The 18,221-nt window shown below is 39.8% G+C and overlaps 1 protein-coding gene across 3 annotated transcripts in view; it reads right to left on the minus strand.

Moving 5' to 3' along the window:
- Nucleotides 1–18,221, minus strand: part of EXOC4 (exocyst complex component 4) — a 412,836-nt gene that overhangs the window by 208,145 nt on the left and 186,470 nt on the right. For 2 of the 3 annotated variants that reach the window (XM_080393436.1, XM_080393437.1), the window contains exon 10: nucleotides 11,328–11,424. In XM_080393436.1, coding sequence (XP_080249562.1) covers nucleotides 11,328–11,424 — 97 coding nt within the window. Of the gene's footprint in view, nucleotides 1–4,759; nucleotides 8,039–11,327; nucleotides 11,425–18,221 lie in introns of those variants that run through there. The other variant, XM_080393439.1, reaches the window with a different exon arrangement.

The following is an 18,221-nucleotide window of genomic DNA, read 5'->3' on the forward strand; positions in this document are numbered from 1 at the left end:
TCTCCCACCGTCTGGCCATCCACCAGACCATGGCTCTCACTCATCCTCCTCCAAAAGCAGCAGAACGGTCATTTTCTTGTGAGAGCACTAGAGACCTATTAGAAAAGAATCATGTTCAACATCTTCCAGTATTTCTCCCTTCTTCTTGTATTTAGTGTTATTTCTAGAAGGTCTCCAATTTTTCTTTGTATACAGAACACTGTTCCCACTGAACTAACTACCTAACTCAGGACTAAAATCAGCTCGGGTATCCCAAAACTAAGGAATAGAAAAATTTTGTGGGATCTGCAATTATTTAGCCACATTATTTGACCTTACAGAGCGTAAACTTTGTTTCTTTTTTACTTTGAAAACACTCACTCTTACTGTTATCACTGAGTTAATGTAATGACTTTACTGAAAAAGTCACCAAAAATTATTAAAGCCCCTAAGGGCTTTAGTCAGAACCTGATCATCATTACATTTTACAGTATACACAGTATACTACCACACTGCCCTCTCTGTGGGCTTTTTATCCTACGATGAATCAACCAGGGCCACCAAAATAAAACCTAAATAAAAGAAATGCTTTTGTGTTCAGAGGCATTATCACATCATTTAGCATCCCAGGTACCACCACTCCATTAGTTTTAAGTATTATTACAAGGATTGGTTCTTAAGTTACAATAAAGACTGGGAAAAAAAAAAGAGATATGCTGTTAGCTTCTTCTATTTTCTAATATTTGTTTTAGTATTACACAGAGAAAAAAAAAGATAAAAAAAACCCCAAACACACACACACCCAAAAAACCCAAAAAACAAACCACCACAGAAACCAACTGATCTGACAGTACAGACAGAACTAAGGCAATGGGCTTAACTGGTCCAACTGGGTTCCTGAAATCACAAGGACTGAAGCAGCGACTGCACCTAAAGGTCCATTGCAAAACTTAAATTCCAGGTAACATGTCACTGTCTGGATTTTCTCCCGGAACAAAACTTTTCACACGTGTCCATATACTCAAACATTCATAACAGTTAAGACAAGCTGTGATCCACTGGAGTTCACCTTGATAAACATGGCCTTGTAGTCTCCTTTTCCTGCCCTGTCCCTGAATGCAGAAGCACTTAACTGTCCATAAAATCCCACACCACAGAACTGCCGCAGTCAGTTGGCTGACAGTACTATTCATCTAGAGATGACAAACCACTGAACTGACATGTGGAACAAGAGTTACTGCCAATTTACAGAGAAGGAAGCAGAGGCAGAAGTGATTAAATGGCATCGACATGTGGTTCGAGACCAATTCTACTTGGCCTTGCCGCTACCACGCAGGAGTGGGGTCACCAGCCTTGCGCCAAGAGGCTCCCAGCATTTAATCTAGATTTCACACATGATCTCCAGATTTTCAAAGCCAACTCCCATTTTCAAAGCCAGCAGAAGAATCTGACTTTAAGGAATGCAATGATTAGAAGAAAGTTGCTTGAAGCTTGCATAAAGCATCCATACCACCTTGTGCTACACGTAGTCCTCAGAGGTAACTAAATCACCTAAGCAAAAGTTGAACGAAGCACCCAGGTATGAGCAGGTGGCAGAGACTGCCATCAGGTTGCAGGACTCTCAAGCCTAAACTAATCGGTCACAGACATGCTGCATCGCCCAGAGCGAATCCGTTTGTAAAAATAAAACCCAGAGAGACAAAGTTACAATAAAATGGAAAATCTGAACCTTGATCAGTAACAGTGGGAATTTATGATTTTCATTTCTGTTCTGCCTATTCCAAACCTGCACAGAATTTATGATCGTTGAACTCAATGCTTCATCCACAACAGCTTCATCCCTGGCAGTCACATAACCAGGATTTCCATGTGCAGAGCAATTTCATGCTAAGGTGTTAATGAATTGATGTCTCTGAAAAGCTTGGAAGCTATCAGATGAAAAGAGCTACAGAAATGTTTAGTGGTGCTATTACACAATGTGCAATTACTATTAACCTATCCAGTATTCAAGACACTTGGGACCCAAAATAACAAACACCTTCTTTCCTGCAAAATTTATTTATGGCTATTCTGCAGATCTCTAAAAAATAGCAGAATTTAAAACCAAACTCCTCAGGAATATTCTACCAAAAAGTTATCTTGTCTATGATCTTGCGTCTGAAAAACATGCTCTTCCATGAGCTGAATTCCTTGCAAGGCATCTCCTATGGTGCTACAAGGACCTTCCTTTTGCCATCCACCTTTGGGGCAGCATGAAAACCCTGCAAGTGGTTGTGCAGCCACATCTGATGGGGCTGGACCAAAGGACGTGCTCTATGAAACAGGAATAAGTGAGGGTCCCACACTGTGATATCCATGACAGAACTGAGCGGAACAGAAAAACACAGCTTCTGGTGATGTAACTCTAAAATCATCGTTTTCAGCTCTGCTCAGTAAATTGAAAAGACGGTAATAAGTTGAAATAAACATTACAGATTTAACTCTCTAAAAGCATAAATAAAAATTAAATAGATCAAAAATCTCCTTTTTTTTACTTTTAGTACCCGCTGGAGGAGACTGAAATTCACCTTTGTGCTCTGGAATAACAGTTATAGACTCCTGAAATTACAGAATTTTAAATTGTACATAAGGTTTTAGATAGCTTTGTAAAAACCCAGCAAGAATAATCTAGCTAAAACAGAAAGCAGAGAGCTCCCCAGACATGAGTGGCCCAACACCAAGGGAACTGCCAAAGGCTTTTTCCAGAGAACCTTTAGCTAAACAACATGATGACATTCATGGAAATAACTAGTAACAATAAAAATTTAAAACCCTTTTCTTTCACAAGCGTGTCCCTCTGATTGCTCTATGGTGGAAATGGGGTTCAAATCACACTGCCGTCTGTTCTGGGTTATAGATCTTTGCTTTTAACAGCAAATACAAAATACAGGCATTCCCTTTTTTGTTCTCATCGAGCAAGAGCTCTCCTGTATTTCAACCAAAAATTCATAAAGCTTTGTGAAAGTAACCTCATGCACTCTGCAAAGTTTTTCAGGGTAATAATACTGTAACTTGGACCTAAGCCACCCTAGGTTTTCATCCTTGGATTTCCCCTATTGTATTCAGGGAAAGCCTGCACTAATGTATTTTATGAACAGTTTTCGTAGACAGATTACAAACTTCGAATTTGTCAAGTTTTTTTTCCCTTTTCTTCCACAATGAAAATGATTTTGCCTTGTGAGTTTTCCTGGTGTTTTCCAGGGGTCTTTTTTGCAGTGTCAGAGTAGTACTTGATATACCTGAAATGAAAGCTGGTGCTATTAAAGCAAGTTTTAGCTGCTGTGGAAGTTCATTCCCCAATGCTTACTGAGCTGCTAGAAAGATACCAGCTCCTGCATGGCAAAATCTCACCTTGTGATTGAAAAGATTTATAGCATCTGATAAGCCAAAGCATCAAACACAGATCTCAGTGTGTAACTCAGGCTCCTTCAAGCATTCTAAGATTAAGCCATTTCATACTTAAAATGGTTAAATTAAATAAACTGACCCATTCTTCCTTTCCAGCTTTGCTAAATCCCTTTACGACCAACAAGTTTTTGAGTACAACAATACTCATGCTTCTGGTGCGGAGGGAAAAAAAAGGGAAACAGGAAAAAGAAAAAAGAAAATCTATAAACTTAAATGCATGTAAGACCCATTTCAATCATATTTAATCTCTCGTTTCATGAACGTGACACCTAAAGACATTTGCAGAATGGTCTGTATAACAGATTAGCATATAAGTAATAACACAAATTAAAAAAAATCATAAAAGAAGTGTGATTTTTGGTCCATGTCTCTACCTCGCCAGCTCCTTTCCTTCAGCCTCAGTTGCAATCTGGAATGACGACCTTCTGGTAACAAAGGAAGGTTGCTCACTGTCTCTAATCAACTTCTTGCACCTATCCTGCTAACAAGCAAGCTCTGCATTTTCCTAGCCCTGTCTCACCTTGCAGGTCCCTGCTACAACAATCTGAACCAATTCATCTGCCTGGGTGAAGAGGCACAGGCTGTGAAATCAGTCAGTCAGGGTGGCTGCCTGTAGGTTTGTGTTGGAGAGGTATGGATTAATGGGAAAATTAAGTCTTTTTCCCAGATTTGGTGTGTTTGGTTTTTTTTAATTCTGCCAAATAAATTTGCGGTCATCATATGAGTACTTACAGAAGATATTTTAACAGAGCACACATCATAATAATGTGGAATTAGCTAAATGTCAGCTAACTTACACAGTTTTACATGGAAACAGAGCTACAAGACAGCTAAATAATTCAAGGTATATTACATTCTCTTGAGGAAATCAGATTTGTTGGGTTATTTGGTTGTGGGTTTTTTTTGTTAAGTGTTTAGGCCTGGAAAACTTGCTAGTGGAGCTGACTTTCAGAGGCCTTGGCTAGCTGGCTGTTGGGCAAGGGAACACTCAGACATAAAATTATTTGGTTTAGTGATGTGATTTAAGAAATACAAGAGGAATTCCCCAGACTATTTGCTACACTAAAACTAATATCCTCAAATTTATCCTCTTCCTTCTTAGGACCGCTACGAAGATTTGCTACAAAGTAATATCCATCTTTAAGACCCCGGGAAGATCAGAGTAGCTTCTTGTGGTGGGTTGACCTTGGCTGGCTGCTCTCTCATGCCCCCTCTTCAACAGATGGAAGGATAGAAAATAATATGGAAAAGTTTGTGGGTTGAGAAAAAGACACGACTATCACTTACCAATTACCACCACTGGTAATGATGGACATAATACAGGTTAGAAGTAACTCAGTATCATGGAATTGAATTAACACTGTTTTCAGCTATTCAGCCTAAGTTCTTGCAAATGTCAAAATCTCTATGCTCCTTCAGGTTGTGTTTCATCTGAAGGAAAGGAGGAGCTGCAGACGTGCGAGATTTCTGACAAGCTGTTGATTTTCCGTATGGATGAAGCATGTTTGAAAACTCAAAACTTGACTGATACGCTGAAGCACGTTCTCTGACAGACAATATAAAATCAATGTATCACATATAAAGAGGATTTTTTTGAGTGTAAGGATTTTTTTGAGTGTAAGAGTTTTTGTTTGTGTGTGTGGGGGGGATTGCTTTATTTTCTGTCGTCGAAAATGAACAGCCTTACCTTAAGGTTTTTATAAACTGTCATCTTTAATCAGACACACAAAGTAAGACTGTCAGTTCTCATAAAGCAGGGGGTGGGGGGGAATGGAACAAAATCACAAAATGTGAAGTTGTTCCCCAGCCCTTTCCCGTGCATGTGCCCCGTTTCTGCGATGGCCTCAGTCAGAACTAAACCTTTTCTTAGCAGTGTCAGAACAACAAGCTTTTCTGAAATGTGTCTTTGTAATTCAGTGACACCAACTTTATGAGAGCCTGTCAAAGAAAAGAGTTAGGTTTTGCCTGCAAGAAACATTCATTCCCACTGTTGACAGATATAAAGTACTAAATGTCAACAGCAACGGACTCGTCAACTAAATGTCTTCTAAACACTCATTAAACCAGAGGGAGAAAAAAAAAATCAGTAGGTGGGTGTCAAATTGCTCCCTTAAGGTTTTGATTCAGGTCAATTGAAGTAAACAGCGAGTGTATGAAAAGTTGCATCAAGCATCTGTCACACTCAAGGATGAGTATTAACAATTCCAAAATAAAGATGGGACTATCAAGCATCGTGGTGACTGCTGGTACCGTAGTGAGAAGCAGGAGTCAAGATCTCCCGATTTCTACCCGATTTGTCTTACCCCACTGCACCGCAGAGCCTGCACAGAGGCACCATCTCCCTGCCTCCACAGGGGGGAGGGGAAGGGAAGATACTGCCTCTCTTGCAGAAGTGAGATTTAGATTAACTAAGTGATATTCCCGCCTGCCCCCCCCCCCCCCCCCCGAAGATACAGGATATGTCTGAATTTAAGACTTAACACACACACACAACCCCAGCATTCATGAAATCTGGATAGTTATATTTTTAAGGGGTCACTGACTTTAAAAGTTTGCAAATAATGTTCCCCTGTGCACATCACAGCATCTCAGACTTTTTTTTTTTTTACTTAATCTCTTATCCTCTGAACATCATTCAACCTGAAATACAAACTTTAAGCAGTCAATACTAAGTCCCCTACCCCAGCTTCCACCAGTTTTCTCAACTTCTCTGAAATCAAGTATTTGAAGTTTGATTTCGAAAAGCTAAAGACATCACCTCTCACACTTTAGCACTATCTGTGCCCAGGATTATTTCACATTTTCAACCTACTGCAGTAAGAACATATAGCGCTTAGACTGATCAAACACCACCTATTTTTCTTAACATACTTTCTATCATTTAACATAATCTAAACATACTAAATGTCACTAACAAACTAATCTAATTTTCATACTCCTTTTATTTCCCAAATAACACATTCCCCATATTATCAAATATTAATTTTATAGCAGAGAACTACAAGATATTACAGCATATTTAAAAATCAGATTGTTTATTATTATAGAAATACAAATATACTAATAAAAGGATTATCAGCGAGGTACATATGGGTTCTCAGTTACATACATAGTTTTGTATCAATTACAGTTACGTAGTTATGAACATTGCTCAGCTGCAGCAGCCATTGATACAAACACCAAAGGATTTAGATGCCCCATAGGAACCAATGACAACTTTGCTGTCCCCTCCCAACTTTTTCAAAATAAACAGAGGATTTAAATCCTACATACAGTACCTTTTATCTTGGCATATCGTGACTTAAACAGAAGCTTGACACGATTATTCCCAAAGCATGGAAAGTTAAAACATCACTGCTAATACGTATGTACCTGCGTGTATGTACGTATTCTGTGCAGTGTGCACCTCCCGCCCGTGGACAGGTTACAAGTGGAGTCTGAAACCTGACCTTCAGCAGTTTGGAGCAGATTGCCACCAGTTGGTGAGGAACTTGCAACAGGCAGCAAAGTAAATTACCATCCTCGTTGATTATTCCCTAAAGCATTTGTTTTATTTATTAAAAGAGCAATCACTCTTTTATTAGCATTAACTGAAAGAAACAGGAAATTCCAAAAATGCTATCAAGTAAAAAGCCTACCTCTTTAAATGATGGAGAACAGTGTAAATTAACATAATTATTTAATTGTTAAATTAAAATGTCAAATTATTACCTGCTCTTTTCCCCCCACTCTGATCAGTCCAAAATACCAAAAACTAGCAAACTCCGCAGTGTCTTGGACCATGCACACACTGAAGCATTAAACCTCAGTCTTTGCATCCCAAAGAACATCAGCAGAGTCAAATCATTAATTTTGTCTTTCCTTCTTTCCTTACTTTTTCTTGGTATCTAATACATCAGCACTTTGGTTTTCACTATGAAATCCAAGGCAGTGATTAGAATATCACTGACATGTTGCAGTTCTTCCCATCTGGTAAAGGGGTAACCCCCCCAAGACAGACACTGCCTCTTTGGTAGAGAGGTAAAGGGTGCCAAGTCAATTCAGCCTCTAGTCCACTTCTCAGTAAGGACACGACCTTCCTTAGAAGCAACTGCTTCTTCTGAATCAATGAACACTTTGCTTTCTCTTCCATCCTACAACCCTTTTAATACTGGTTGATATTAATGAAGTGTGGCTGATATTAATAAATGGATATCCTTGAGGCCTTAATACCCAATATCCAAATAATGTTCAACTGAGTTAGCATCAGTGGTGCTTTCACGATTCCAAACGCCATCATCCCCTCCATCTCTGGTCCCTCCTGTCCCTCCCCCTGAAGCCTCAAGACTGCAGACATCTGTTCTTCAATTGTCTGGTAATAAACATACTCTATAAAGCATATGTAAAATGATTATTACCCTGAAGAGCCAAGTGCCTTTCAAATGCCAGCTGAAACAAATAAACATATAAAAAAAATCCCCACCAAACAAATGTTACAACAGACATCACTCAGGCTGTTCGATATTCCACAACGTAAAGGCTTCAGTATTGGTCCCGCATGTTTCCTTCCTCCAACGGGAGACGTTAGTCCACAGACCAGTAACACCAGCGCTTTCACAATCCAAGCAGACGCCTGTTAGCGGTGAAGGATGAAGGAAGCAACTGGACTCTTTTGGTAACTTTTATACTTTGACACCTCCCGCAATATGTAATTAAGGAAAATCAGATGTGTATTCCTCTTCAGTTTGTGAGTGCAATTAGTTTTCATATGTAGTTAGTAAAATCTATTCCCAGGAATCATCTCCACTAGAATACCCACTTGTCTTCAAAAATTGACTATTCATTTATTACGTGTGTGGTGGTGTCATTAAGTCCTGGTAATTAATCTGGGGCTTGGTGTGTCTCAGTTGTACTAGTGGAAATTAGGGACCTATATCCCAAACGACATAACTCACTTCCCAACTCTGGCTCGCTGCTCTAAATGAATTAGAGGGAAGACTTTGAAAACCATTTGTATGTATCTGCCCTTACACTCTCCACAGTTTTAAGTTAAGAGTTCCTATAAATAAACTTTTGGAGATATGGGGGTTAATTTACACCCCCCTGAAAGCCTGCTGACTTGATGTTCTTCAAGTTCTTCAAAAGGATCTGGAGCCAAGCTCAACCTCAGTTTGTAAATGAAAAAGGATCAAAAAAAAGGCTGTTATAGCCAGTAAACTTAACGTTGTGATTGTGCAACTCCCTGATGTGATCGACAACGACACTTTTCATATCAGTAGTATGAGAGAGAAATCCAGACTGATGAATATGAATGCTCTGGTTATAACCAACTCTCCATCTAACATTACTGGGCTGAATTACATTTAAAAGTCACCACTTAATGCGATGCTCAGGCTTTAAACCATTGTGCCAGCATCTTGGTTTCTCAGTGATCCGGTTAGCTTAATACTTCTAGAAGCACTCAGCTTCCTAATAAAATCAGCTAGCCCATACAGTGCTAAACCTTCTCTGTCAACATATTTATGTGAACTTGATAGAAATAAGGAAAAAAACACACACCACCACACTTCTAAATAACATATTGATCATTCTGAATTCAAAACAGAGTCATTTTAAGTCTGCAAAAGCAACATCAATGAAAGATGATTAAGGCAAGCCATAAAGAATCTCCACGACAAATGGAAAATAAAGCAAGTGAAAACTTCACACCTCTGGAGCAATTACCTCCTCCCAGAGCTTAACACCTAATGCAATAACATCTAGAAAGGAATGACAAAGATCTAACCAACAAGGAATGCACACATAAGATGATTTGCTAGAAATTATTGCAAACATCAGTATGTCAGCAAATCCACCACATTCAGCATTTATACAACCACAGCCAGCATCATATAGCCAATTTTAACAGGAGTCAATGGGTAAACCAGTTTTCTGGTAGGACAGGTCATTGCTATTGACTCCCATCAGGAAGAGAATTCCCTGAAGGGAATTATTATCAGCAAAAGAAATCCAGTCCTATGGTCAACCCAGATACACACACCGCATCCCACGCATCATGCAAATGCCAAAGCTGAGCATCATGAGTTAAACCTAAGATCGCAAGGACTCATGCTTTTACTCTGTTGATCATTAAAGTAGGCAAAATCACATCTAAAGAGCTTCTGCAGTCTACACCCAAACTCATCCCATTCTGTAGTGAGAAAAGGGTAAGCTGGGTCATGGAGCATTTTCCTTCTCTTCATGTAGCTATTGATGAACTACTCAATGCAAGGAAGTTAAGATGTTACAGATGGTTGGCATGAAAAATATATTGTACGCGGATACCTTAATCTTGATGCAATTATTTTTTATGAGGCAAATTATTTCTACTGCCTATCTTGCAAGCTGGTAATGAAAGTAAAGTGTTTGTGAGAAGTGCTATTTAAAGCAGAGCACTCAAGTTTGACTCGGATGGCAAAAAAGGGGGAAAAATTAAGCAGGAAGGCAAATAGAATGGAAGAAGTATTTTCACCAGTTTCTAAATCAATATGAAGTATCTCATCAATAAAAATAAGAGCATCATATCCCACCCACCCCCACCCGCTCTGTGCTTAAAAGAAGCCTGTAAATTCATTAAAGATTGAGAGACTGAAGTCCATATCATAGTGGTCATAATAGCATATTGCATCTTAACCATTGCCCATCTTTTCTTATGATAAAATGGCTGAAAACTATAAATAATGCTGTAGCAAATTTATTTATTAGCACATTTCTTTTGCTTAAAAGAGACAGACTGAAACAAATTATGCTTAGGAAATTATCCATTTCATTACGGGCATCTAGCAATAAATGAAGAGTGTACAATGTACGCAACCCTTTTTCCAAGCAAAGACCTTAAACACTAACAAATTTTACTATGTCCTCACAACAGGTGCTGTTCTCAAGATTATTCCAATATCTGATGTAATGACACCAGAAATTCAAATTTGGAGGAATTCACGTACTTTCCTTCTGCATTTTTAAGTCACAAATGACCACAGTTCTCAGCTACCAAGACATCAGTCAAGATATTCCTTCCCCTGGGAATCAGATTCCAATTACTTTTTATTATTATTTTTTATTGGTTGTTTTTAGCGTTCGAGATACATACCCTACGGCCTAAGTGACTCATGATAGTGAGTAATAGAAAGTCAAAGAGGAAAATGCCCTCTAAAGGTGCTAGCACTGAATAGGAAAGGACATGTCTGATGATAAAGAAAAACCCTGAAGGAAAACACAGAGGTGGAAGATTGACATGAACTGAGAAAAACATCATATTACTTAATTCCAGCAGAACTAAGAAGATCAACTGTTAAGACTGCAAAGCAAAAGGAGCAAAATTAAAGTATCAGAGGTGCGTGACTTGGTGAGAAGAGGCTTATTATAGACTTGCTCTGTTTTAAAGTTCCAGCAGTCCTTGATGAGCTGTGAAGATTTTTGTAATTGGCAAGGCACTTCAGATCGGGCATTTAATTTGCAGTCCATAGACCATAGACTTGTTTTATCAAAGAATCAAAGAATGAACTTACCTTGCAGTTCATAAAGTATCCTTCTGACTTTTTAATAAGCATAATGGACAGTCAGCAATAAACAATTTGTGACAGATTGCAACTAAACTTTTCGCAGCTTGGGTCAATAATAAATTACACTGTTCAATGAAACAGGGTCACCCAGGCAAGCAATCCCCCTTGGTATGCCAGTTAATTTTGAAAAAGATTAAGGAGCGTCGGCAACAAGCTCAACCAGTGATTACTTCTTACATGTGTGCACATCAACAACTTTACAGCAAGCCCATTGCTGTGGGATGTTATCTCTGAAGTGGCAATATGCCATGAAGAAAGAAGGTTAATTCTACTTGTTCTAATTATTCGCACCTGTAGAACTATGTAGAAATTCTTACTTACCTGAGTAGGGGATGAAAGATGATGGTAATGTTCCTGGCTCCCGGTTTGCAGACAAACTTGGATCCACCACCTTCAATTAAGTTATCATCTGGTCCTCCTGGAAAAGAACATGAAGCAAGTTGTCTAACAGATCTGAACACCCCTTGATTTTTACATAGTAAGTGATAATTAAACATTTAGGTCTGTCTGTAAACGCTTCATTCCTGGTGGAAGATCAGCAATTAACACAAAGATATGCTATTTCTATCCTCTTTCTGCTCAGAGGAAGTACTCCTAATGCAAAAGGAACAATAGAGATAGTATTTATACGTTGCTTTAGGCTCCTTTTTCCATAGTTGGTGACAGTATTGCAGAAAGACTGGTAAGTGCAGGTGTCCTACAGCCCAGGAGTGAGTTTCAGCTGCAGAAGAGTTTCCCAGCCACATCACATGAATTCATCAGCTGGGCTGAAGTCCAATGTACTGGACTGGAGGTGCTAACATGAAACCCATCACACAGATGAGAGATGCCCAGACACCCTTAAGAGGCTTGAGTCTCATGGCTTTTCAAAGTGTCATTGGCAGATGGGGACCTACAGCCTGAAGTTTCAGTGACTTTAGCAGCTATTGGAACAGCTCAAAACTAAACGCACAGCACACAAGCACACACTTGAGCCATCTTTTCTCACAAGATGAAGGCTCTTGTGCTTTTGTAATAAAACACCCAAAGCCTTGTCCATGTGGCTAAGATGTATTTTGAAGTGCACAATGCTTGGAAAGGGTTTTAAGAGCAGCACTTCACTGAATTTTGCTGCTTCATATTGCTCTGTACAAGGCTTCTGCACCTCTGACTGATGATGCTACCATTCAATCCCTTGGAAGGCAGCTTGGTTTTTATTGCCAGGGACATGACACTAACTTATTTATTATATTTAATGTTACTGGGTCTCTCAGGAGTCTGTGTCTTTCACCAAGTCTTGTCATTCACTAGCAGAAGCCTCTGTTGCCCAAGTTTCAGTTGCATACAAACCGGATTCTCCAGAAAAACAAACTTGAGTTTGGCATGGTTCTCGGTCATAGAAGACTAGCTCAGACAGCATTATTTATACATCTCAGGTCCAGACTGCAGGACTTCCAAGTGGCATGAAAACACCCACCTGCAAACCATTAAATCCAAGCCAAAGTTACTCTCATAGGCAGCTCCTAACACCAAAATACTTCATATTATAATATTGAGAAAGGAAAGAGTGGGGAAGGCAATTCTCAGTTTCCTGAAACCCTTGCATTTCCTGATAGCAACAAAGTCCACTTGTTACCCTTCCAGAAGAAAGCATTTTTAGGAGAACAGGTCTGATGCCTACACATAAGCAAATGACAGCATCAGAAAAAACCCAAAAAAATCTCATTCTGAAACTAGCAGCGGTTCAGCAGATAGTCCCTCATGTTTTGGTCACACTCCTTTGTCACTAAGCACAGATCATCATCTCCCTGCTGTCATCTCCCAAGTAACACTATCAGCTGTGGTTTTGGGCTAAAAACCTCAAACAACCCCAAATATGAACTTGGGCAAAGTCTATATATCCCAGATATTATCAAGTCCTTTTCATTTTGCATCTGAACTCTCCTTAATGATTGAATCATAATAAATACAGAACCTAATCACATTATTATGATAGCTTTACAGGCAGGAAAATGACAAAGTACTTGAAATCAAAACACCAATAGCAGAATATTGAATTTTTTTGACCCTGGCATCTGTCTGCCTTGAAAGGAGAAGAAGAACATCTCCACATGGGAAAGTGTAAGAGGAGGAACAAGTAAGTGACTCCAATCTCCTTTTCAGAGTGAGGTTTATATGCTTTAGAACAGGGGTCCTCAAACTTTTTAACCAGGGGGCCGGCGCGCGGATGCAGTGGCAGGCAGCCGTCTGCGGCTGCTTGGTTCCCCCCCCCAACCCCCGGCGGGGGGGTCTGTAAATACCGGGGGCTGGACTGAGGACCCTGGGGGGGTGTATCCGGCCCGCGGGCCGTAGTTTGAGGACCTCTGCTTTAGACCATTACCGACAACCAACCTGCAAAAAAAAAAGCTGTTTGATGACTTGATTTAATTGACCCTCCTGTTAGCAACCTCACAGCAATGTCCAAGGATCAAGCAGGTCACGAACACCAGTTCTTCCATACCCTCAACGGTCCCTCCACGTCAGGAGTGTTTTGTGCAAGAATTCACATCACGTGTAGATTCAAAGATGCTGTTTCAGTGCCCCGGTAAAAGGGACAGTATTAAATTCCCTGTGAAGTGGGAAATCCATGCAAACTCTGAATATCTGCAGTCACAGTTTCCCCAAGCTGAGTCAGCTCCTCAAATGCACCGTTAGAACATGAAGCTTCTTGACAAATTCTACACTAACAAAAGGACTCATGAAGCACAAAGAAGCAGCTACAGAGTTTATAAAACTTTATTGATTGTATTTACAAAGGTAGCTTTTTATTAAAAAAAAAAGTTCAGGAATTTCATTTTGTATTTTAAAAATTTACCTTGCACAATGGGACAGCTTAATTGTGGAAAAACGAGGCACAACATCTAGGGAAATAAAATTATTCATTTCCTCTATTAATGACAGACCCTGCAATTTCCAGCAGGGTCTGTATCTTAAACGACTTATTGAAGAATTCATCTAAGCATGAGCTACTGAGGCATGAACTAGGAAACACAGGCTCAAATTATGAAAGGGGTGTTATTCTTGTTACATCAAGTCACCCTGCACTAATCAATATTATTGACTGGGATGAACTCCATAGCAAGGAATAAAACAATCTGTCTTATCTGCTTGGCCATATTATACAAGATTTGAGAACAGAATATCGGCAGTGAGAGAAAAATATGCTTTTACATCTTCTCCACTCTTAGCTTTCGATTAATAATAATGAATGCTCTGCATGTAGATGTAAGCTATGAGGAAAAGTAATTTTGTTTGTATTTAAATATTTTACCTTGAAAAATACACTGAAATGTAAATCTTATTTCTGCTGATGCCTCATACATACCAACAATCCAGCACTGCAACGGATCTTGCCAATGCCAGCAGCCTGCACTACACCTCTTACCTTTACCACTCCCGACGCTGCCATCGTACCTCTACAGACGCCAAACTATGTTGCCACAGCCTGCCAGCAGCACAGCTCTGTTCCTGCATGGCCACAAAGCAGACAAGGAAATGCTGCCATTTACCAAAATTTACAACACAGTAGTTTTATGATAGCCGCTGGGGAAAAGTCCACTCTGGAGCAAGAGAAAGCTTGTAACAACTTTGCCTGTATATTCCGGTGTAAATCTCTCGTGGGGACTCCCCCTGACTACATCAAGGTCAGAAATGTATATTTACATTGGCCAGCCAACATGATACTTCCACTCCAGAGAATGCTCTGTGCTGGAGAGCCACCAGATGTCTCCATAAAAATACACCATGAACACTCCTTCATTCTTATTGATTCCGCCAAGGAGCACCTCTTGCAGGGAGGTGAATGATCAGTCATCCAAAGAAACCCATACCAGGCAGCTCCACAGGAAACCAGTAGCAAATGAAGGAAGAGTGGAAAAGATGCCTGAGTTTGTTGTTTTGTTTTGTTTGTTTTTTTCCTTATCAAGATGATTACCAGAGGGGCAGTTTGTGTAGTCTCTCAAACAAGAGCTAAGCATGCAAATACTGTACTGCTGGGCTGTCCCAAATGCATGCCACATATACATCAGCAGATAAGAGAAAAAAACTACCCGCCTCATTAGGGAAAAGGAGCTGTAAAGCCTAATTCCCAGCGAGCACTGAAGATTTTCAACTGTATGGAAGTGCTCAACTTTATTGCCATGACAGCTCACTATAAGCACTGACTATGGGACTAACCATCCATGCTCACTGATGTACAACATCACTCCAATAACCATCTGGACCAAGTATACATCATTGCTTCAGCAATGCCACACTGCAGTAAAGCGAAAACCTAATAGCTATGAAAAGGAGAAAAAAATCCACAAACTTTCACAGCTGTCTGAAAGTACTACTCTTGTAGCAGCTCCTTCTTAAGAGCACCAGCATGCTGATTTAATCTGTCTAGTAATAAATTATGAAAAGAAAAAAAAAGCAGAAAAACTTTTGAGGTGAAGTGAAATTTGTCATACAGTTAATGATATCCTCACGCTGTGCTAGCAATGAAGTGTGCCCACCTGAATATCGCTGCAAGTGGGAGTCAGAGACGGGTCCATTAGTAACGCAGCTGAATGTTTCTGAAATGGAGCCTAAAATGTCATACTTCAATATGAAAAAGCATTAGATTACCAAGAAAGCTAGAATCTCTGCACTCATTTAAAGTCTGTACAAACACTGAGTGCTGCAAGTTTTCCATTCTGCCTAGTGTTTTAAAAATTTAAATATTCATTGTGGATATCTCAGGTTTACTGCTCATGTCCTGTTATCTACACAAAGAGCAGGTCTCAGAAGAATGATGGCAAGAATTCTTTTCCAGAAGGGATCTCCTCAGGAAAACATGAGTTTCTTCTGCCACAAAGTAATTCAAGTTCAATCGCTCACCACAGTCTGTGGTATACCTGGACTTTGCTAATTTAATCTAAACATACCAAAGCACATGATAAAAATGCTAAGGATTAACATCCTTCAGGGAAGGGTCTCCTGGTAACTTTGCAAATAAACTTCACAGCGTTCCTATACCTGTTTTTTGTACTGACAGTACTGAAGGCAAACCTTGAGTTACATACATGGCGTCACACAAATCATGGCTCCTCATTTAAACCCTGGAACACAATGCAGGGATTTTCCTGTTCCATAATTTTATAAATTAATGTGATGCTGGTTACCTTCTATAACCAAGGACTGTACTATGTCTGCAGGAAAAGCTTGATTCTACTTTGTAAAAAAAGATCACACTGAGACACATCCTGAGGCTTCCTCATCTCTCAAGATAACTTCTCATTTAAAAAAAACAACAAAAACCAAACCACAAACAAATCCACAAAAAAAAGAGTCAGTAACAGTGATTATATTTCCTTTTCCTAGACTATTGAGGGTTTGTTTAGGTTGTTTGGCAAGGGGTGGTGGTGGTGTGTTAATTGAAACAATTTTCTCCATAAGGGTCCAAGGTTTATATGGAAGTTACTACTCTGCAACATGTCTGATGAGGAATCTCACACTACTCGCTCCCTTGACCTGTTCCTTGAAGGACGTGAAGACATCAGAGAGGAAGTAGCTCCTCTCTGTAAGAAGCTCCCTGCATGTTTTAAAATCATAGTTATATTTTTTTAACAACAATGTAAGGAAAGCACTCTTGGTGTCCAATAACAGTACTTTTAAAAGGTGAGATTACTTATACTGTCACTGCAGAACACCATAACGCATTACCCAATTGTTTTGGAGCTATATCTGTCTTAATGCATTTCACCCTTAGCCCAAATACAAATCCTATCAGACAAGAAATTTTCAGGCACTGAGATAGTTGGCTAATAAGTAAAGCCCTTTCCAAAACATCCAGGAAATATTAATTTGTTCTCAACAGAAACAGCAAGCACCTGAAAACCATGAGGACTGAAGGCAAACCTCTGCTCTGTCCCCCTCCCGTCCTCCTCGGTGTTAGCACAGGACAACTTCATTAATCAATCCTTGACTGCAAACCTTTCAGCTAAATGGGTTCCAGGCACCTCTCTGTGATCAAAGCACCTTTCCTAGTGAGCCACTTCACGTTGATCTATGCAACCATAAAAAGAATAAAGAAACAGGCTTTGAAGCCACAACAATCAGGCAACCAAGACAGCTTGCATATCAGTGCCACCTCCTCCCCTCTGAGCATCAGAGCAAACTTGCAGTAGAAAAGGAACCAGTTTAGACATTATGGTCCTTACCAGAAGGTCTTGATTTTGTGAAGATCAACAACACAGTTATTACCTGTACACCATCTTCAAGGGATGGAAATACAAACTGTCATTTAGCATGAAAGGGAAGAAAGCAAATGCTGCCCCAAAAGAACAAAGCAGGTTATTATAAAACAGAGCTCAACAGAAAGAAGTGATTGATCTGTGGTATTACAGAACAATAACTATGGAGTTTTATAATGGAAGTCTCCTGCTTTTTCATATTTCTGTACATTAGGACACTATTGTCTTACAACTGCACCCCCTTACACAAAGCCACAACACAAGCATCAAGTCCTGGTTTTAATACACTGATTCACAGCAATGACTCAACATACTGGTGTGCACATTTAAGTTCTTTTTGTAAGGAAACAGACAAAATAGTCTTCTCTCAAATTCTTCTGCATATCTTGAATCATCAAACTTAACTGCATTCAGCCCATTTTTCAAACTGCTTTGAGACACCTGCTTTAGTAGAGCCCATATGGTGCAGTGCATGCTTGAATTAAGGGCTCAGCAACCAACTCTCCCAGCACTTGCTTTCCTACATCATCAGACCTCAGCAGGGAAGATGGAAGGGATGCAAAAGGACCTGGTCCACTCCCCAGACTGGTCTCCACTGGGGAACAAAGCCCTTAGGGAATTCAGCATCCTGCACCTAAATTTAGTTTTTGTGAGCACTTCAAGCACCTCGGCCTTAGACATGCAGCCCTATAAGCAGGATGACAGAACCTAGGTAGGTCTTCCCTGAAGCTGAGTAGGTTTATCCAAGTGAATAAATAGAACAGAAACCCCAAAAGTGCCCAGCCCCATGTTCCACAAAAGAATCCAGCTCCCCAGAAAATAATCATTAAACTTCCATAGACCCTTCCTTTTGAACAAACACCATATTAGATGACTTACACTTTTATTAGTATATACTGTTTGGCAGACAACCTCGAAACACTGCACTTTCCCACTGGTGCAGGTCAACTCTGGGTTAATAATCTTCTGTTTCTGAGCTGCT

The sequence above is a fragment of the Falco punctatus genome (genome assembly GCF_963210335.1).
Source record: "Falco punctatus genome assembly, chromosome: 6".
Lineage (NCBI taxonomy): Eukaryota > Metazoa > Chordata > Aves > Falconiformes > Falconidae > Falco > Falco punctatus.